The sequence below is a fragment of the Danio aesculapii genome, chromosome 1 (genome assembly GCF_903798145.1).
Source record: "Danio aesculapii chromosome 1, fDanAes4.1, whole genome shotgun sequence".
NCBI classification, from domain to species: domain Eukaryota; kingdom Metazoa; phylum Chordata; class Actinopteri; order Cypriniformes; family Danionidae; genus Danio; species Danio aesculapii.
The window spans coordinates 20,928,906-20,947,366 of record NC_079435.1 but is presented as its reverse complement, the minus strand read 5'-3'; the positions used below and the strand labels follow the sequence as shown (position 1 = coordinate 20,947,366).

Sequence of the window (18,461 nt, the reverse complement as noted above, 5' to 3'; positions counted from 1 at the left end):
CTGCCTCTCTTCCAATACACACATGCGCACAAATACACACACAGATCACAAACACACTCCACCCCCACTCTTCCAAACACACATCCTGCTTTTCCTCTATCACAGTACACACACACACTCACACACACACACACACACACATTAGGTTTCTGTGAACTGTGGGGACTTTCCATTGACTATTGTACTTATAATGACTAAATAATATTTCTCTGACCCTCACAGAAAACTTGTCCATTTTCAGATAAATGTCATCCAGTATTTTTAATCACTGTTTTCTCTTCTGTGGTCCACAAGCCAGTTTTACGATTTGACAATATTCTCACTACGATAAACCAGTACACACACACACTTGTGTGGGAACATTAATTGACATCTAGTGTAATCTCCAGCCCCTTACCTTAACCCTAAATTTAATTTAGTTTTAACCCTACCCCTAAAACTAAACCTTAACCCTCTAACAGCCCTTTAAAGGTGTGTCAGAAAGTAAAGAGCAGCCAAAATGACCCAACTTTACTCTCTTGGTCCTCATTAGAACAGTCTCAAACCTGCCCTCACAAAGGTAGCTGTATGAGTGTGAACATACACACACAGGTTTTGGTCATTTATGAGGACTATCTATTGGCATTTTGTATTTAATAGTGTAAGTTACTGTAACTGCTTATGCTTTACCCTACCCATCCGCTTAAACCCATCCCTTAGAGCAGGGGCGTAGCAACCGGAGGGGACGAGGGGGTTACGTCCCCCGCACTTTTAGAGACAGACCATTTAGAAACAGGTGATTAAGAATGTAAACCATTGGATTTCATACAGCTGTCCCCCCCACTTTTAAAATGTCCACCACACCCCTGCCTTACAGGAATAAGGTGGCAAATTTTAAAGGCCCCCGTTATGTATGATTTTTTTAACAGTTGATTTTTGTATTTTATTGAATTACGAGTACACATTGAATGTCCCTGTAAACCACCCCAACATGGTAATACCAAAGTCCCTTTAAGGCAAGTCATTTCACTCGGTGGCCATCTTTGAAACGCCTCTCAGGCAGTATGCTCGGGCATTCTGTTTGAATCGGGACACATCAAATTCTCCAAAACTGCTTGCCAAGCTTACGATGACATTTCATATTAGGAATCAACAATGAAATTAAACAGTTTTAGTTCAATTTCTAAACAGTTGAATCACGCAAAATCTGCAGGAACTCACATCTGGTTTAAGCCCCTCCCCCGGAGAGTCATCAGTCTATAGCGATCGCTGATTGGCTCTTGTACAAGAAGGCGGGGCTTCATTCGCCATATTGACCGTTACACTTTTCCCTATTCAAATCTATTCACCTTATTCTCCGCGTACGAGTGGGCGCAGCCATTTGAATCATTTTGGCTCGAAACTTCCAGTCTCATTCACTTCCATTCATTTTTAAACGTTAAAAACAGCTCGTTTTGCTGCTTGGTGTTGCAAACTGATATTTTCTTATTATATTATTTTACTTTGTCTGTATTGTCATGCAAACACTTGTTTATAGAGTAAGTAGTTTGACCGTTTTTTGCCGTTTATTATTCCTAGTCATTTCTCCCATAGGCAACTGAATCGGAAGTTCTAAAACAATCGCAAAAACGCGCGCACTTCAGCATTGAAGAATAAGGTCAATATGAGTGACACGTCTTGTGTATTCTATAGTCTTTGGTAATAACCAGGTCACACCTTTTTTTCTCCTCATAAACCCCCCAGAACCAACACACACATACACACACATACACACACACACACACACACACACACCAAGTGATGGACAAGAACCTATTTGAATGACAATTCAGAGAGCCATTTATTGCAGTGCAAGTTTGAACGACGTACATTAAGATAAATTAATAAATGCTGGTGTTTCTCTTTCTTCTGAGTAAATATCAAACTAAATTAAAATCAGTGTAAAGGCATGATAAGTTCATTATAACACAGAAAGCCTTGCCTGGAATTGTTTCTCTTTTTCTTTCATTCATTCATTCATTTTCCTTCGACTTAGTTCCTTTATTCATCAGGGGTCACCACAGTGGCATGAACCACCAACTCATCCAGCATATGTTTTACACAGCCGATGCCCTTCCGGCTGCAACCCAGTACTGGGAAACATCCATACACACTCATTCACACACATACACTACGGACAATTTAGTTTAATCAATTCACCTGAAAAATAATACATGTCTTTGTATTGGGGGAAACCGGAGCACCTGGAGAAAACTCATGAGAATACAGAAATGCCAACTGGCCCAGCCAGGACTCAAACCAGCGACCTTCTTGCTGTGAGGCGACAGTGCTAACCACTGAGCCAACGTGACCCTTTTCATGCCTGACAAGTTGACCTGTAACCAAAAGCAGAACTTTCTGCAGCCAGCAGAGGGCGTGAGTGTTCCAAGAGGGAATTAATCCTAACAAACATCAACAGATGGTACACTTAATAACTCCCTATTGCACATGTAACAGGAATGAAAAACATTTGTATGATAAATGTGAAGCAGCAGTGCTTGTTTCGCTCAGTAGATTATTGTAACAGATGATCAGTTTGAAACTTAAGGAACAGTTTACTATAAGGACCATTTGTCAACAGATAATGCGGTAAATAAATATGTACTTGTAACAGTATTTATGCACCCATGTGTCAGGTAATAGACATACTGCTGTTCATTCATGTTAGCTCGATTCCATTAAATCATACTTAGTAATGTAGTATTCTAATCAGAATTTGTATTTGTTGTATGGTTGATAAATTATTTTTATTTATCTAACCTGCTAGTTAACTTACTGTATATCAACAAATGAAATCTTTTTGTGAAGTGTTACTGATATTAACCATTTAAAGAAAGATTTAAAGAAGTGACGAATCACCCCCAAAATCACAATTCTTTCATCATTTGCTCACTCTCATTTTGTTTGAAAAGTAGTCTCATGTATTGATGAATATCAAGAAATAATATAAAGAAACGACACTAGACCACAATAACATTCAATGGACAAAAAAAGAAAGAAAATGAATCAAATTCTGTGGTTTGTGTTCAACAAATGAATGAAAATCATGTAGATTTTGAACATGATGTGGAGTAAATGATGACAGAATGATTTTATTCATTTACTTTTTTACTATGCAATAGTTATTATTATTATTATTATTATTATATAGCATATAGGCATGGGATGATAACCGGTTTCAAGGTTTACCACGGTTTGGAAAAGTCAAGGTATTAAAACTGCTGAAATTTCTGTTATTCCGTTTCAAGCTAGATGTGAGGTTTTATTTATTTATTACATGTTTATTGATGACTTTTTTTATTTATTATATTATTATTTTTTTAGGGCAACAGGATCTCCACATTACTTGTCAGCCAACGATTCAGAAAACATTTGAAAAACAAATCACTTATGCACCAACATGTTATAGACATGAACAGTGCAGTGGCTTTACTTTATAGCCAAAGAAAAGGAAGATCTCCAAAGATGCTTTTTCAAGTTGTATGTAAAGAAATCTGTGTTTTCAAAACTAAAGAAGATAGGAGACGTTAATGATTGATTTGAATTATTTAGCCTGACGCGTTTACTGTTCCCAAATATTTTAAATGTTTCTTAAAATGCATTGTTTACAAGGCAGAAAAAAAGTAGATTTTTTACCCAGGCATTTAAAAACGGGTTTTTGCTGGGTCTTAAAAAGTCTTAAAATTCAAAAACACAATTTTAGAACTTGAAAAAGGTCTTAAATTTACTGAAATATTGTCTTGTAGGTCTTAAATCATTTTAAACAGGTCTTCATTTTCCTTTGTTTATGTAAAGCTGCGCAATCACTCCTAAACACATCCAATTACCAACAGCACATCTCAAAACTTTTGGCAAAACTACTCATAACTATGGCCAGATAGAATCTGTGGACATTTTTTGCTATTTCTGCTGAGAATTTTGTAAAAAAATCTGCAAATGATTTTGGGACTATCATAACTATAAACTTAATATATGAAATAAAAAAATAATACCTTTTTAAACTTTTATTTAATGTTTACAATGCAAATCCAATTAGAACCACTTATTTGGTCAACAAAGCAAGTCTACCATATAATATATCTACTAAAAGAGAGAAAATATTACTTTACAAACTGTATTCTAAATAAATCATATGAACATTTTCGTATTAGCCAATAATATTACTGAAATTAATTTAAAAACTGAATAAATATAAATTTACACACATTTACACATGTAAATAAATAGACTCAATGATGGGCTGAAAATCTGCAGAAAACTGCGGATTTCTGTGCGCGCAGATTCCATGTGGGCCTACTCACTAATTTACTCACTAACTATTATCATAACTGTAGTCTGTTGTGCAAACATTTAAATTTCAAAAGAGTTTTTTTTTTATATGTTGAACAAAAAATGTATGTACACAACTAAGGTCTGCTTGTTTTGACACATTAATTTAAAATATGTGGCTAAGAAATTACTAATTAAAAAATCCTTAGCGTCTAGCCCTATACAAGTCTGAAATTTCATTCTCCATGGTGTTTATGTCTTAAAAAGTCTTAAATTTGAATGTGAAACCTGCAGAAACCCTGAAAAAGAACATATTTTAGAGCAGTAATCACAATACTGATATTTTTATCCAAGGTTATCATACTGTCAGAATCATATACCGGCCCATGCCTAATAGCATATCATTTTTTGATATACAAACAAAAACAGAAAGATACTAGCCGTCTTGGTGGGCATGTCCCTCCAGTCACTTTTTCTATATTAAAAAAGGTCCACAGTGTCAGTTATGGATCTACAATCTAAAGGTCAACAATCTTAAAAGGTAATAAAATAGTACAGTACGTGGAAAAAGTTAGAATTAATCTCTAAAGGCATTTACATTTATTGCTACAGTTTAAAATCTTACTTTAAAAGACTGAGAAAATATATTAAAATAACTTTGTTTAGATATCTTGTATCTTGTATCTCTTGTAAATATCTTGTTCAAACCCTCCCTTCCTTCTTTTCCGCACGCTGGAATGCTAGTAACTGCATCCAGACCCTCTCTACATTCTCCATGCTGCAATGAAATTCCTTGTATTCATTCTTATCATACTGTCCTCTTCCGCTCCTCCCTTTCACACTCTTTTTAGCTTCTCTTATATCTTGTATCACTTCCTTAGTTTCCCAGCACCTCTTCTTGTCCTTCGGGACACTGGCGCTTTATCCTTTTCTGCTGGCAGAGAGCTGAGGGCGTCTGAAGTTTGCCCTGTCCAGTGAACGAGCTCCTGGAACACCCGCACGGTCCACATCTTCAGTCCAAAACTCCCACCAGTCGCCTGACCGTCCAGCTCCTTTCACACAAGCAACAAACAGACTGCTCATAAAATCACAACTCATCACAAACCCTTACGACAGCTTCACAACGATAACAGAACGTCTTGCTACCTCTTCAACTTCAGCTTCGAATTTCTGGCCGTCCACTATCATCTGCTCTGTGCTTGCCAACAGGTGCCTCAGTCGATCCCTCACAGTAGTCCGTATCCTCTTATATTCGCTGTCTTCATCAGGAAACTCTTCGTCCTCCCGGGTGATGACATCTTCCAGGAGTCGCAGACACTCCTTGAGCGCGGCGTGCAGGATGGATATTTTTTCTTCATCTGACAGCTGAGGAACCAGCGGAGGGATGGATATTAGGTGACCTCCTTCCACTGGTGAAGACGGCAGTGATTCACTGTTTCTCTAAATGTTGACACAAAGGAAATGAGCTGAGGTTACCGGGAACGGTGAGTATAATTATGAGCAGAAAATTCCAGATGAAGGGAAATGGTAAACAAACATTTATTAAACGCATGAGAGTGGATAAAAGCAGCTGTTAGACAAACAATACAAAACTGAGACGAGCAATCTTATGCTCCTTTTCCAGCCGACATCCAATTTCCAGAAGGTATCTAAACATCTCATCAAGTTGCAATAGACTTTTCATTGCTCTAGGCCTGAATTCGGCAATGTTTATGCACTTGTTTTTGTGAATGTCTTAGAAATTCTGATTCAGTTTCCTTTGGGAGAAAATGACTAGGAATAATAAACGGCAGAAAAACAATCAAACTACTCGCTTTACAAACAAGCGTGTTCATGACAGCGCACAAAAAGTAGAATAATATAATTATTAAAATATCAGCTCTCACTTGGTCATCCACTGAAGCAAAGCAGGGCTGTGCCCGGTCAGTACCTGAATGGGAGACCATATGGGAAAGCTAGATTGCTGTCGGAAGTGAATAGTGAGACCAGCAGGAGGGGGCTCAACCTGCGGCCTGCGTGAGCCTAACGCCCCAGTATATTGATGGGGATTCTATACTGCTCAGTGAGTGCAGTCTTTCGCAAGAGATGTTAAACCACAGTCCTGACTCTCTGTTGTCATTTAGAATTAAAGTCTCTTCACGAATCAGCTGGCGTGTGGTGTGCTGTCTGGCACAAAATGGCTGCCGTTGCTGCATTGAGGAGATTCCTCAAAAAAACGTGTAAAGCACTTTGAGAGTCCAAAAAAGCACTATATAAAATGTAAGCAATTATTATTATTATTATAATAGAGCTGTTTTTAACGTCTAAATATCAATGGAATGAATGAGATCGGAAGTTTCGAGCCAAAGAGATTCTGATGCTACGCCCACTCGTTCGTCAAAAATAAGGTCAATAGTGACATATTTAAATAAAATTGCTATTTCGAACTACACAGAAATGTTGTGTGTGACTTGATTTAGTAATTGATTAGATTAATTCATCGTTCACTTTCCTTCGGCTTAGTCTCTATTTCAGAGGTCGCCACAGAATAAACGAAATAAACCACCAACTATTCCAGCATATGTTTTACGCAGCGGATGCCCTTCTAGCTACAACCCAGTACTGGGAAACACCCATTCACAGCAGAATGTTGCCAACTATTCCGACATTTCTAGTGCTGGGAAACACCCATACACTGTCCCATTCACACACACACCCATACACTACAGCCCATTAAGTTTATTCAGTTCACCTATACCATGTCTTTGCACTGTGGGGGAAACTGGAGCACCCAGAGGAAACCCGAGCAAACATGGGGAGAACATGCAAACTCCACACAGAAATGCCAACTAGCCCAGCCGGGACTCAAACCAACGATCTTTATACTGTGAGGCGATAGTGCTAACCACTGAGCTACCGTGCCACCAGAATTGATTAGATTGTTGTTTTATAAATTATGCGCTACCTATCTAATCTAAGTCATGAACGTTGTAAACGTTGATTTGAAGCAAATAAAATCAGCCGAATTTTTTTTTTTTAAATAACAGCTAAGATGAGCTCATAACAAGCAGCGCGTTTAAAGACTTTAAGTAAATGTTATTTTCTACCCAACGAAAATTAAATGCACAGTATGTAATTTTCACCACTAGAGGGCGCATATTCACAACAAACAAAGGCATATTTTGAAGATGCTGTGACTGAGTGTGGAATCACGGGAGTTTTAATCTTTGCTATATCCTACAGAAATCATGTTCATGGATAAGCTAAAGAATTCAAAATGTATTATGATAGTATGAAGCCAAGTAAAGCTGAAAGCTGTCAAAGCGAAATGAGAGTGCCTAAGCAATTGATGCTTTTCATTTGTCACATTTGTATCAAGGAACACCCAAGTCGTGAGCCGAGTAATTTCTCTTTTTTTACCCCCAAAAAAATGATAATTATTGTGCAATAACGTATAGCATTACTAACTGACATGAAGCTCATCTGGGCTGTGCTTCTACAGAATTCCTTCAGAGAAAGAACAGCCAGAAAGGAGAGATGTATGCATTAGTGCCAAATGGTTGCATCATTGACCCATAACAATGTACAGTTACTATAACTGTCAGTATGTTTTTGTGCTCAATATGTTTTATACAGTTTCTATTCTAACTTGCAGGTTAAGTGCAATTAAAGTATAAATTGAAATGCAAAGTCAAAGTATAAATAGCAGAAGAGAACGAATAGATTTTCCCTACCAGCAAATATTCATTAATTCATTTTTCTTCCACTTAATCCATGATTATGAAGGGTCGCCACAGGGGAATGAACTGCCAGCTATTCCGGCAATTCAAGTGCTGGGAAACACCCATACACTCTCTTAATCACACATTACAGCCAATTTTTGTTTATCCAATTCACCTATAGTGCATGTCTTTGGACTGTGGGGGAAACCGGAGCACCCGGAGGAAACCCACACCAACATGGGGAGAACATGCAAACTAGCCCAGCTGGGACTCGAACCAGTGACCTTCTTGGTGTGAGGCGGCTGTGCTAACCACTGATCCACCCCAGCTTATAATCTTTCACGCAAAAGAAACCGACACTGAATATAAAAGCAGACACTTCTGCACTATAATGCTGTCACCAGTGACTAAATCACTGAGGAACATTCACAAGAGACACATAAACGTCGCTGAATTGTAGCTCTGCAGTAAAAGTGGTATATATGGATCCCAAGTGGCCACAATTTAGTTTGTCATCATATCTCAGTTTTATTCTGTTGATATGTGATCCAAATATTCGTAGCTTAAAACAGTAGAAATATGACCAGATTGTGCTGCATTTCTATGAGATCCCAGTGTATCTGCCCATTTTTTTTTGCCTGCCAGGTCTCCGCACAGGTCACGTGACTGAAAACTTTAAATAGCCAATGAGAGACAAGTGTGGCACTGCATGAAAGCAGTGGAGATTTTATTATGCCACACTTGACCACTACTGTTTCTTCTGTTCATGATCACATGGAGAAGCAGCATTTTTTTATCTCATACTCTCAGAAATAAAGGTACAAGAGCCGTCACTGCGGTGGTACCTTTTCGAAAGGTACAAATTTGTACTTAAAGAGTATATATTGGTACCTCAAAAGGTCTATATTAGTACCTAAAAATTTAAAGAGGCACACTTTTGTACTTTTTAGGTATTAATATGTACCCTTGAGGTGTTAATAAGGACCATTTAAGTACAAATATGGACCTTTCAAAAAGGTACCACCCCAGTGACAGCTCTTGTACCTTTATTACAGAGAGTGTACTAAACACATTTTAAGGCTTTGTTATAATGCTGCTCTGCTGTCTGATAAAATTCACAACATATTACAACGTCTTTGGTGTTTGCCTGATTTCTGTAAAACCAAACTGGAAATTAAAGGTGTATGATGTTATAGCATGGTTTCACAGAATAGAGCTTGGCTGTCCGAAATCGCCTGCTACTCAGAAAGTACTGCTGTTGAATTTAAATGTATACTCGACCGTTAGAGACGTTCAATACAGTATGAATGTCAGTTGTATGAATGGAACTTGAATGTACTACATCCGCCATTTTGTCATCATCATGTAACCTACCCGCATTAGTTGCGTCGCTTCACTCCCATTCATGAATTCTTTTGTGGTGCATCATGGGATAGTGTAGCGTGCATCCACTGCACACTTTAGAAAGTAGTAGGTCATCCAGGTACTACTTGCATGCTGTTTTTCGAATTCTATGAATTCAGACATACTACTTGGTTTGCATACTGTTTTTAGTGTACTATATAGTATGGAAGTATGCGATTTCGGGCGCAGCTCTTGTCACTTGTTAAAGGTCCTGGGAAGTGCTTTGAAATGTGCATTTTTTTATTCAATGCTTGACCTAATCTTAACTGAAAAATGAAGAGAGGGTGGGACAGAGTAGCTCCCTTTTAAAAAAAATAGCCAATAGCATTTTCTTTTTATCACAGCTCTGCCAATGAGAGTGGTTGAGATCACACGCATCAAATGAAAAGCAAATGAGAAGCATCTTAAAGGGGGTGGGGCATGTCAGATACTACAGCATTTGATTGGTCAAGATTAGATGAGAAACTGATGTATGAGGTGACCTGATAAGAATCATTGTTACCCAATGACGCCTTCTGCTACTGAGAAACCCGAAAATGTGAAAGGGGTCTATTGGATATCCTTTAAACCATAGGTTTCAAACTCAATTCATGGAGGGCCGCAGCTCTGAACAGTTTTGCTCCAACCCGATCAAACACATCTGATCCAAATAATCGAGGTGTTCAAAAGAGTCATGAACACCTTCATTAGTTGGATCAGCTGTGTTTGATCAGGGTTGGAGCAAAACTGTGCAGAGCTGCGGCCCTCCAGGAATTGAGTTTGAGACCTATGGTTTAAACTAACATCTAAAAAAAAATCTTTCACAGGACCTTTAAAATGGCTACTTCTCTGAATTTTTCGATTTTTTCAAACATTACAATAATATACACTGTTCTAGTGTTTTATTTTTCACATGTTTTAATGACAAAAAGTACATATTGTGGCTTAAATTAATTTGTTTTACTTCTTGAACCTAATTATTTCACTTGAATGGTCAATCAACATTATTGACAGGTTGTCCCTCATCAAAAGAGAAAATGTAGTTATCCTTAAGATTGAATAAGATAATGAAAAATGACAAATAAGATTTGATTTTCACAGTAATTTGAAAACTCTCCGATAGTTGTTAAACTGATATTATGTTTACGAATACTATGAAACAAAACTTTTCCCAGCACTTCTCAAACATTTTCCTCAAATTCAGCCTGAAAGTCCGAAGTTCATGTAGTTGGCATATTATAAAGTCACTAATAAATAATGTAAGCCATCCTGAAGCCAGCTGGGTACTTCAGCAGAGCAGCTCATACTGATACTCAGGTTGAATAGGAATCGGATGTTGCTCACCTATTTCCATACTTAAAAGACTCCTCTAACATTCCGAACCGCTCCCAAGTTTCAGGCTACTTTTCCAAGAAAAGAAAAAAACAAGCCGAAACTAACATTAACAGCAAGAAGAGGTGGTGTGGACCTGAACAATTTTGGCAGGTAACCAAAAAGGCCTTTATTTACAAGAACAATCGCATCTTTATAAACCAGAAACATGTTCCATCCACAGCGCGCAGCGACAAGCCTGGATCCCCCGCGGCCGCATGAAAACACTGTCACTTCCAGCACAATTCAGCCCCCAGACATTCCTTCATCTAAATGTCATGATGCCGAAGACTCCCAGTTTGTATCGCACACCAAGCCATAATTAGGAAAGACTCAACAGTTAAAGATACTAATCAGATCGGCTCTGTATAAATAAGCTCTATTTTAAGACTCACGTATGACTTGAGGAGTTGGATGCATTCCTTGTGGAGAAGCCGGGCAAGAGCTGCGCTTGTCCCTACGCGGCCCCGCAACCCATGACGACCGTTTGTACCTCTGCCAGCCATTTAGACTCAAAACACACCTATTATGTGAAAATAACTTTTGAATTAACAGCAGGAATAACCCAGAGAAGGGATATATGAAGACCCCCGTAGGCTATACTTACCGTAGGCTGTTGAATGGAGAGTCTCCGGCGATGTTTGTCTCTTGTTAAACTTGCGGTTATTTCACTGAAGCCAGGAGATTTCGCATGACTTACAGCACGACTTCTGAAACACCGTTCACCCGTTTTGAGATGTAGTTCAGAATCTACCGTAAACTCCTCCTCCTGTGACGGGACGTGTCGCGTTTTAAAGGGGCTGGGAGTTTCAGGACGGAGTGTCATTGGTTTAGAGGTCTCCTCACAAACTAAAGCGAACTGGAAAATATCAACAAATTAAAGGATAAGAGCGGTTTGTTTAATTATGCGGAAGGAAATTAATATTTTCGAGCCTTTGGGATTTCCTGTTGGCTTTTAGAATGGCGGTTTTTTTAGTTTATGAGGAAAAGGTGTGTTTACAGTAGGCTAGGTCACGTTTTGTTTTAATATGCGTAGATTTACAGCATACATGCGAATAATATCCCAACAGGCCCGTAGCAGGGTGTTGAATTTGAAAGACCCACCCTCACTGACAAAGGTCCGGAATTGGTCCCCTATAGAGCTCATTTATCCAATGATTGAGTTATATGCTATCATAAATTGTGAAACTAATCAATCAAAGAAGGCTTTAGGACCTAGATGAATATTTTGTTGGATTGTTATTATTATGTTTTAATATTACGTGTGTGAATTATTCAAATGGACAAATTCTTACTGAGCAAAGTTGAATGTCGATGTCAATTTTATTTATTAAACACAACCAGAGGTTGACCAAAAATATAAAATTATAGGTTTAACGTACTATTTTTATTGATAAATCAAAGAGGTAAGTTTTCAACCTAGATTTAAAAACAGACAGAGATGAAACAGATCTAATAAAGAGGGGCATGAGCATTTCACAACCTAGCACCAGCTACTGTGACGGCACGCTCACCTCTGCATTTCAGCCTTGACTTAGGGATACATAACAATCTCTGGTTAGATGACCGAAGAGACTGACCAGGCTGATGCTCAATCAACATGTCTGACAGATAAGAAGGTGCCAGGCCATTTATTCATTCATTCATTCATTCATTCATTTTCTTTTCGGCTTAGTCCCTTTATTAATCTGGGGTCACCACAGCGGAATGAACCGCCAACTTATCCAGCATATGTTTTACGCAGTGGATGCCCTTCCAGCCGCAACCCATCACTGGGAGACCCATACACACTCATTCGCACAAATACATACACTATGGACAATTTAGCCTACCCAATTCTGTACCGCATGTCTTTGGACTGTGGGGGAACCTGGAGCACCTGGAGGAAACCCACGCAAACACAGGGAGAACATGCAAACTCCACACAGATACACCAACTGACCCAGCCGAGGCTCGAACCAGTGACCTTCTTGCTGTGAGGTGACAGCACTACCTACTGCGTTGCGCGCCAGGCCATTTAGAGATTTGTTATTTGCGGAAAGGCTTCGGTTTTTAACTTAAAACAAGTTTTAACAAATCCCTAAAAAGGAATTTAATGATAGATGATAATAAAATTCTATTTTAAAATATAAGTATCTTTATTCTAAATGTTCAAATTTAAAATGCTAATCTCGACATTATTTATAAAACTGTCATATAAAACTTAGTTTAAATGCACATTTGTAAATAAACAACTAAAATATTGTAAGTAACTTGACAAAATGGTAGGAAGGATTTTTGGTACATCAAAAAGTGAGGTTATGATCACCATCCATCAAACTAATCCAGCAAATATTGTGCTTAAAATGTCAGTAAAATGCAGTATTTAAACCTCAATCAAATAGAAAATGAGGCAAATAACTGCAAAAAGGTCCAGTTTTTCAGAAAAAAGAGCCAAAATTTCAGTTTTTTCTTAGCGGCATCGTGGCTCAGTGGCTTGCACTGTTGACTCACAGCTAGAAGGTCGCTGATTTAAGTCCCGGCTGGGCCAGTTGGCATTTCTTTGTGGAGTTTGCATGTTCTCCCTGTGTTTTTCCCTCCGGGTGCTCTGGTTTCCCCCACAGTCCAAAGACATTCGGTAGATGAATTGTATGAACTAAATTGGCCATAGTGTATGTGGGAGGTATGGGTGTTTCCCAGTACTGGGTTGTGGCTGGAAGAGCATCCGCTGCGTAAAACATATGCTGGAATAATTGGTGGTTCATTCTACTGTGGTGACCCCTGATAAATAAGGGACTAAGCTGATGGACAATTAATGAATATTTTTTTCTCCAAACATTTCCACCCACAGGCAAACTTTTTGTGAATGATTCTCCCAGAACCACAAAACCTTGTAAAGATGTAAAGGTGTGTTTCAGCATTGCAAATGAGTTCAGTCTTTGAAGAAATAATATCAAGCACTCAGTCAGTAGTCAGAATGATTTGAATGGCATATTGAAGACACTATTTTTGTAAGTTTTTATGCATAATATAATGAAAACGCATTGTCTTGTTGCAACCTGTTACTTAGTTGTAGGTGGGTGTGATTTTGCCAAGTATACATTTTTGGTAGAAAATGTAAACCATACCTATTCCCTTCCCCTAAACCCAAACATAACTGTAAATTATTCCCTAAATCAGAGGGGAATAATAGGAAAGCAATCATGTATAAGTGCAAACCCTAACCGTAAGCCTTAACTTAAAATAACATGCAAATGTATCCCTTAATGGGGTATATGCCGAAGCATGCTAATAGGACTTTTAATTTGCCAGTAACCTGGGCTAATCGTTTCCAAGAATTGTATGCCAATGTAAAATCGGCACGTTTAAGGTCTGTTTTCTTTAAAAATCAGCGATCTCCACTGGTTGAGTGATATCCGATATAAAGTGGGTCTCAGATTGTACAAGAAGCACTGCATTAAATAATATTTTTCCCCACCATGTCTTTATAATATAAGCATTTATTTTACCCCAGTTTATTCAATGGAGCTTCTGTGCGAGCCCGCCAATTCTGACGGGCGAGTAAACGGCTTTTTGTCTCGTTTTACACTTTGAGCAACTTAATGAATGCCAAAGTCTGTTTAACTGAATGTATTTGAATTACATTACAACATCAATGCTGTAAAAGGAATCGTATAAAAAAAACTCACAATAACAGGTCACTGGAAGTTTATCAGTATGGGAAACACACTAGCTCGGCATATACCTTATTCAGATTGGCTGATTGGGATGTTGTTCCAGGATCAACATAGATGTTAATCCAGGAATACTTGGTGAAATCACACTAACCATTTAATGAATGTGACTGTTATTGACTGTGTTCTTTATAATTATTCTAAATTTGAGGAGATAAATATTCCAATTATAAGCAGTGAAACTTTGAGTTCTGCACAAATCTGTGCTTTCTGCTGAATTATATTTGTTAAGCATATATTTATTAGCACATTCCTAAGCTTCAAAGGAACTGTAGTCTGCATGACATAACAAGGAAGGGTGGTATAACAGGGTGGTATTCCACTTTTCAATTTTTCCAAGCTTATCAGCGTCTACAACTCCTATTTTTACAATGGGAGAGTCAGTGGAGTGTTGTAACATTTTCTTAATGTCAGTAAGTCAAGCGTCATTTGTTTGAGCTAGAGTTTCCAACTTTGATATAATAGCAGGGGTGGATTTAGTGATTTGGGGGCTCTATAAGCAATTCCGGCCATGGGTCTCGAAAGTTCTAAAATGCACCTTTTGTACTTTAATTTATTTTTCATTGATTTATTTAGCTGTTTTTATTGTTATATCACTCAATCTCTTTCTCTACATTTAGTCTTAGGCAAGGCAAGGCAAGGCAAGGCAAGTTTATTTATATAGCACATTTCATACACAGTGGCAATTCAAAGTGCTTTACATAAACAGGAATAAAAGAAACAATTATAAGAGAAATAAAAACAAACAGAATAAAAATAAAATAAAATAAAAGCTGATAAAATGTGTTATAAAAGAGTTAAAAGAAGAGAAAAACATAGTAGTTCGATCTGTCGGACGTAGCACAGTGCTCATTCAGTAAAGGCACAGCTAAACAGATGTGTTTTCAGTCTTGATTTGAATGTGCCTAATGTTGGAGCACATCTGATCATTTCTGGAAGCTGATTCCAGCAGCGAGGGGCGTAGTAGCTGAAAGCCGATTCACCCTGCTTTGACTGAACTCTTGGGATTTCTAATCTATTTGATCCTAAAGATCTGAGTGATCTGTTAGGTTTGTATTCAGTGAGCATATCTATAATGTATTGAGGTCCTAGGCCATTTAGTGATTTATAGACCAGTAATAATACTTTAAAATCTATTCTAAATGTGACTGGGAGCCAGTGTAAAGACCTGAGGACAGGTGTGATGTGCTCTGATTTCCTGGTTCTGGTCAGAATTCTGGCCGCAGCGTTCTGGATGAGCTGCAACTGTCTGACTGTCTTTTTGGAAAGGCCAGTGAGGAGGCCATTACAGTAATCCACCCTGCTGCTGATAAAAGCATGAACAAGTTTCTCTAAGTCTTCACTGGAAACAAAGCATCTAATTCTTGCAATGTTTTTGAGATGATAGTATGCTGATTTACTAACTGCTTTGACATGACTATTGAAACTCAGATCTGACTCCAGAGTCACACTAAGATTCTTGACCTTATTTTTTGTTGTTTGACCCTTAGAGCCAAGGTACGCATTCACCTTGAGAACCTCATCTCTGTTCCCAAACGCAATGACTTCAGTTTTCTCTTTGTTTAACTGAAGAAAGTTTTGGCACATCCAATTGTTAATTTCATCAATGCATTGGCAGAGGGTGTCAATGGGGCTGTAGTCATTAGGCAGTAAGGCTAGGTAGATCTGAGTGTCATCAGCATAGCTGTGGTAGGAGATTTGGTTCTTTCTCATTATTTGGCTCAGAGGGAGCATATAAAGGTTGAACAGGAGTGGTGCCAGAATCGAGCCTTGTGGGACTCCACATGTCATGGGTGTCCACCCTGACCTATGGTCACCTATACTGACATAGTATCCTCTCCCTTCAAGGTAAGATCTGAACCATTTGAGGACCGTCCCAGACAGCCCAACCCAGTTTTCCAGCCTATCCAGAAGTATGCTGTGATCGACAGTGTCAAATGCAGCACTGAGATCAAGCAGTACCAGCACTGTTAGTTTGCCTGAATCTGTATTTAGGCGGATGTCATTGATTATCTTTATAAGGGCGCTCTCTGTACTGTGATGTGGTCTGAAACCAGATTGAAAATTGTCCAAACACCCCTTGAAGTTTAAGAACTTGTTAACCTGGTTAAAAACAACTTTTTCAATGATTTTGCCAATGAAAGGGAGATTTGAGATGGGCCTGTAATTGCTCAATATGGTGTTATCTAGGTTGCTCTTCTTCAAGAGGGGTTTAACAACTGCAGTTTTAAGTGAGTTAGGAAAAATCCCCGAGAGAAGTGAAGCATTTACCACTTTTAGAAGATCCATTTCTAAGCAGGTAAATACCGTTTTAAAGAATGATGTGGGGAGCGTGTCGAGACTGCAGGTTGATGTTTTCATAATTTGCACGATCTCTTCTAAGATTTTGCCATTAATTGCCATGAAATCGGACATAATGTCTGATTTCTTAAGTTGTGGTTGAGCTAGTCTGACGTCGACACAATTTGGCTGATTGGATGAGCTGATTGCCTTTCTGATATTATTGATCTTGTCAGTAAAGAAATGAGCAAACTCATTACATTTGCTTTCAGAGAGTAGCTCACTGGGAATCCGACTGGGGGGGGTTGTGAGTTTCTCTATCGTTGCAAAGAGTTTACGAGCATTGTTTACTTAATGCTTACTTAATGCTTAATGCAAAATAATAACAACATGTAAACCTTTTTGTAAAACTTTTTAAATGATTTGATTTCTTAAAATGGATTCACAACTAAAAATGATAAAAACTAAGTAAAAATGATAAAAACTTAGTATTAAATTAGTTTTAAAACTAAATCTTTACTTAATTTGACGGCTGGACTGCTCCACGATTGAGGATGGGGGGCACATTTGCGATAATAAACATTAAACTTATTTTTTAGACCCTCATCATACAAAATATGATAGAAAATTATGTTATATATAATTTATAGGTATAATTTATACTTCTAGGTATTTATTTTGGGGTCCTCAGATTTCCTAGGGCCACAAGCCGCCACTTTCCTTGCTTATTGGTTAAATCCGCCCCTGTATAATATTCCTGTATTTGTCAGCTACAAGGCCTTTCAAGTGTTGCCATTAAAGCTTTCCTCAATAGGGTGCAGAACCTTTTTTATTTTATTCTAATTTATGATTAAAATCTCTTCTAATTATTAGTTCATTCATTTTTTTTTCGTCTTAGTCCCTTTATTAATCAGGGGTCGCCACAGCGGAATGAACCGCCAACTTATCCACCATGTGTTTTACACAGCGGATGCCCTTCTAGCCACAGCCCAGCAGTGGGGAAACACCCACACTCTTGCATTTACACCCACACATACACTATGGTCAATTTAGCTTATTCATTTCACCTATAGCGCATGTCATTGGACTGTGGGGGAAACCGGAGCACCCGGAGGAAACCCACACGAACACAGGGAGAACACGCAAACTTAACACAAAAATGCCAGCTGACCCAGCCGGGGCTCGAACCAGTGACCTTCTTGCTGTGAGGCAATAGCGCTACCAGCTGCGCCACCATGTCGGCCTATATAATAATGATTTCCTTCATTAAAACAAGTCATAAGGTTTACAAGGATTACAAATTAAATATTGAGACAAACAAAACTTGCAGCATGTACATATGAGAAGAAACATATTTTCTTTCTTCCACGACTGATAACAGCCACAATGAAAACTCATCTTAAACATTAAAAATAAATCCCAGTGTCAGGATGTCACTTAATAAACTGGAGGTATGCCTATTAGATAATTGTGTCTCAAAAGAGTAATTAGCAAAATCATTAATGCAAATGTCTTTAATCATTTTAAGAAGCACTGCATCTCAATTACAGCAAATTATAATAATGAAGGTGGCAGAATGAAAATCTGATATCTGAATAATGAGAGTTCAGTACATAGAAATGACACAGTGAGCCTCAAACATGGGCTTAAGGAGCAGTTCTCAGTTGTCCAAATTAAGTTCTCATCAAAGCATATTACAAATCAAAAACTAAGTTTTAATATAACG

At 38.2% G+C, this 18,461-nt stretch overlaps 1 protein-coding gene across 1 annotated transcript; it reads right to left on the bottom strand.

Moving 5' to 3' along the window:
- Positions 1-1,809: 1,809 nt before the first annotated feature.
- Positions 1,810-11,497, bottom strand: cntf (ciliary neurotrophic factor). The gene is made up of 4 exons (XM_056457288.1): positions 11,350-11,497; positions 11,138-11,265; positions 5,434-5,727; positions 1,810-5,339 (listed from the first exon to the last, which is right to left on the bottom strand). Exons 2-4 carry the CDS (start codon positions 11,246-11,248, stop codon positions 5,157-5,159), a joined length of 588 nt encoding a protein of 195 aa, XP_056313263.1. The 5' UTR covers positions 11,249-11,265; positions 11,350-11,497; the 3' UTR covers positions 1,810-5,156.
- Between the last annotated feature and the right edge of the window lie 6,964 nt (positions 11,498-18,461).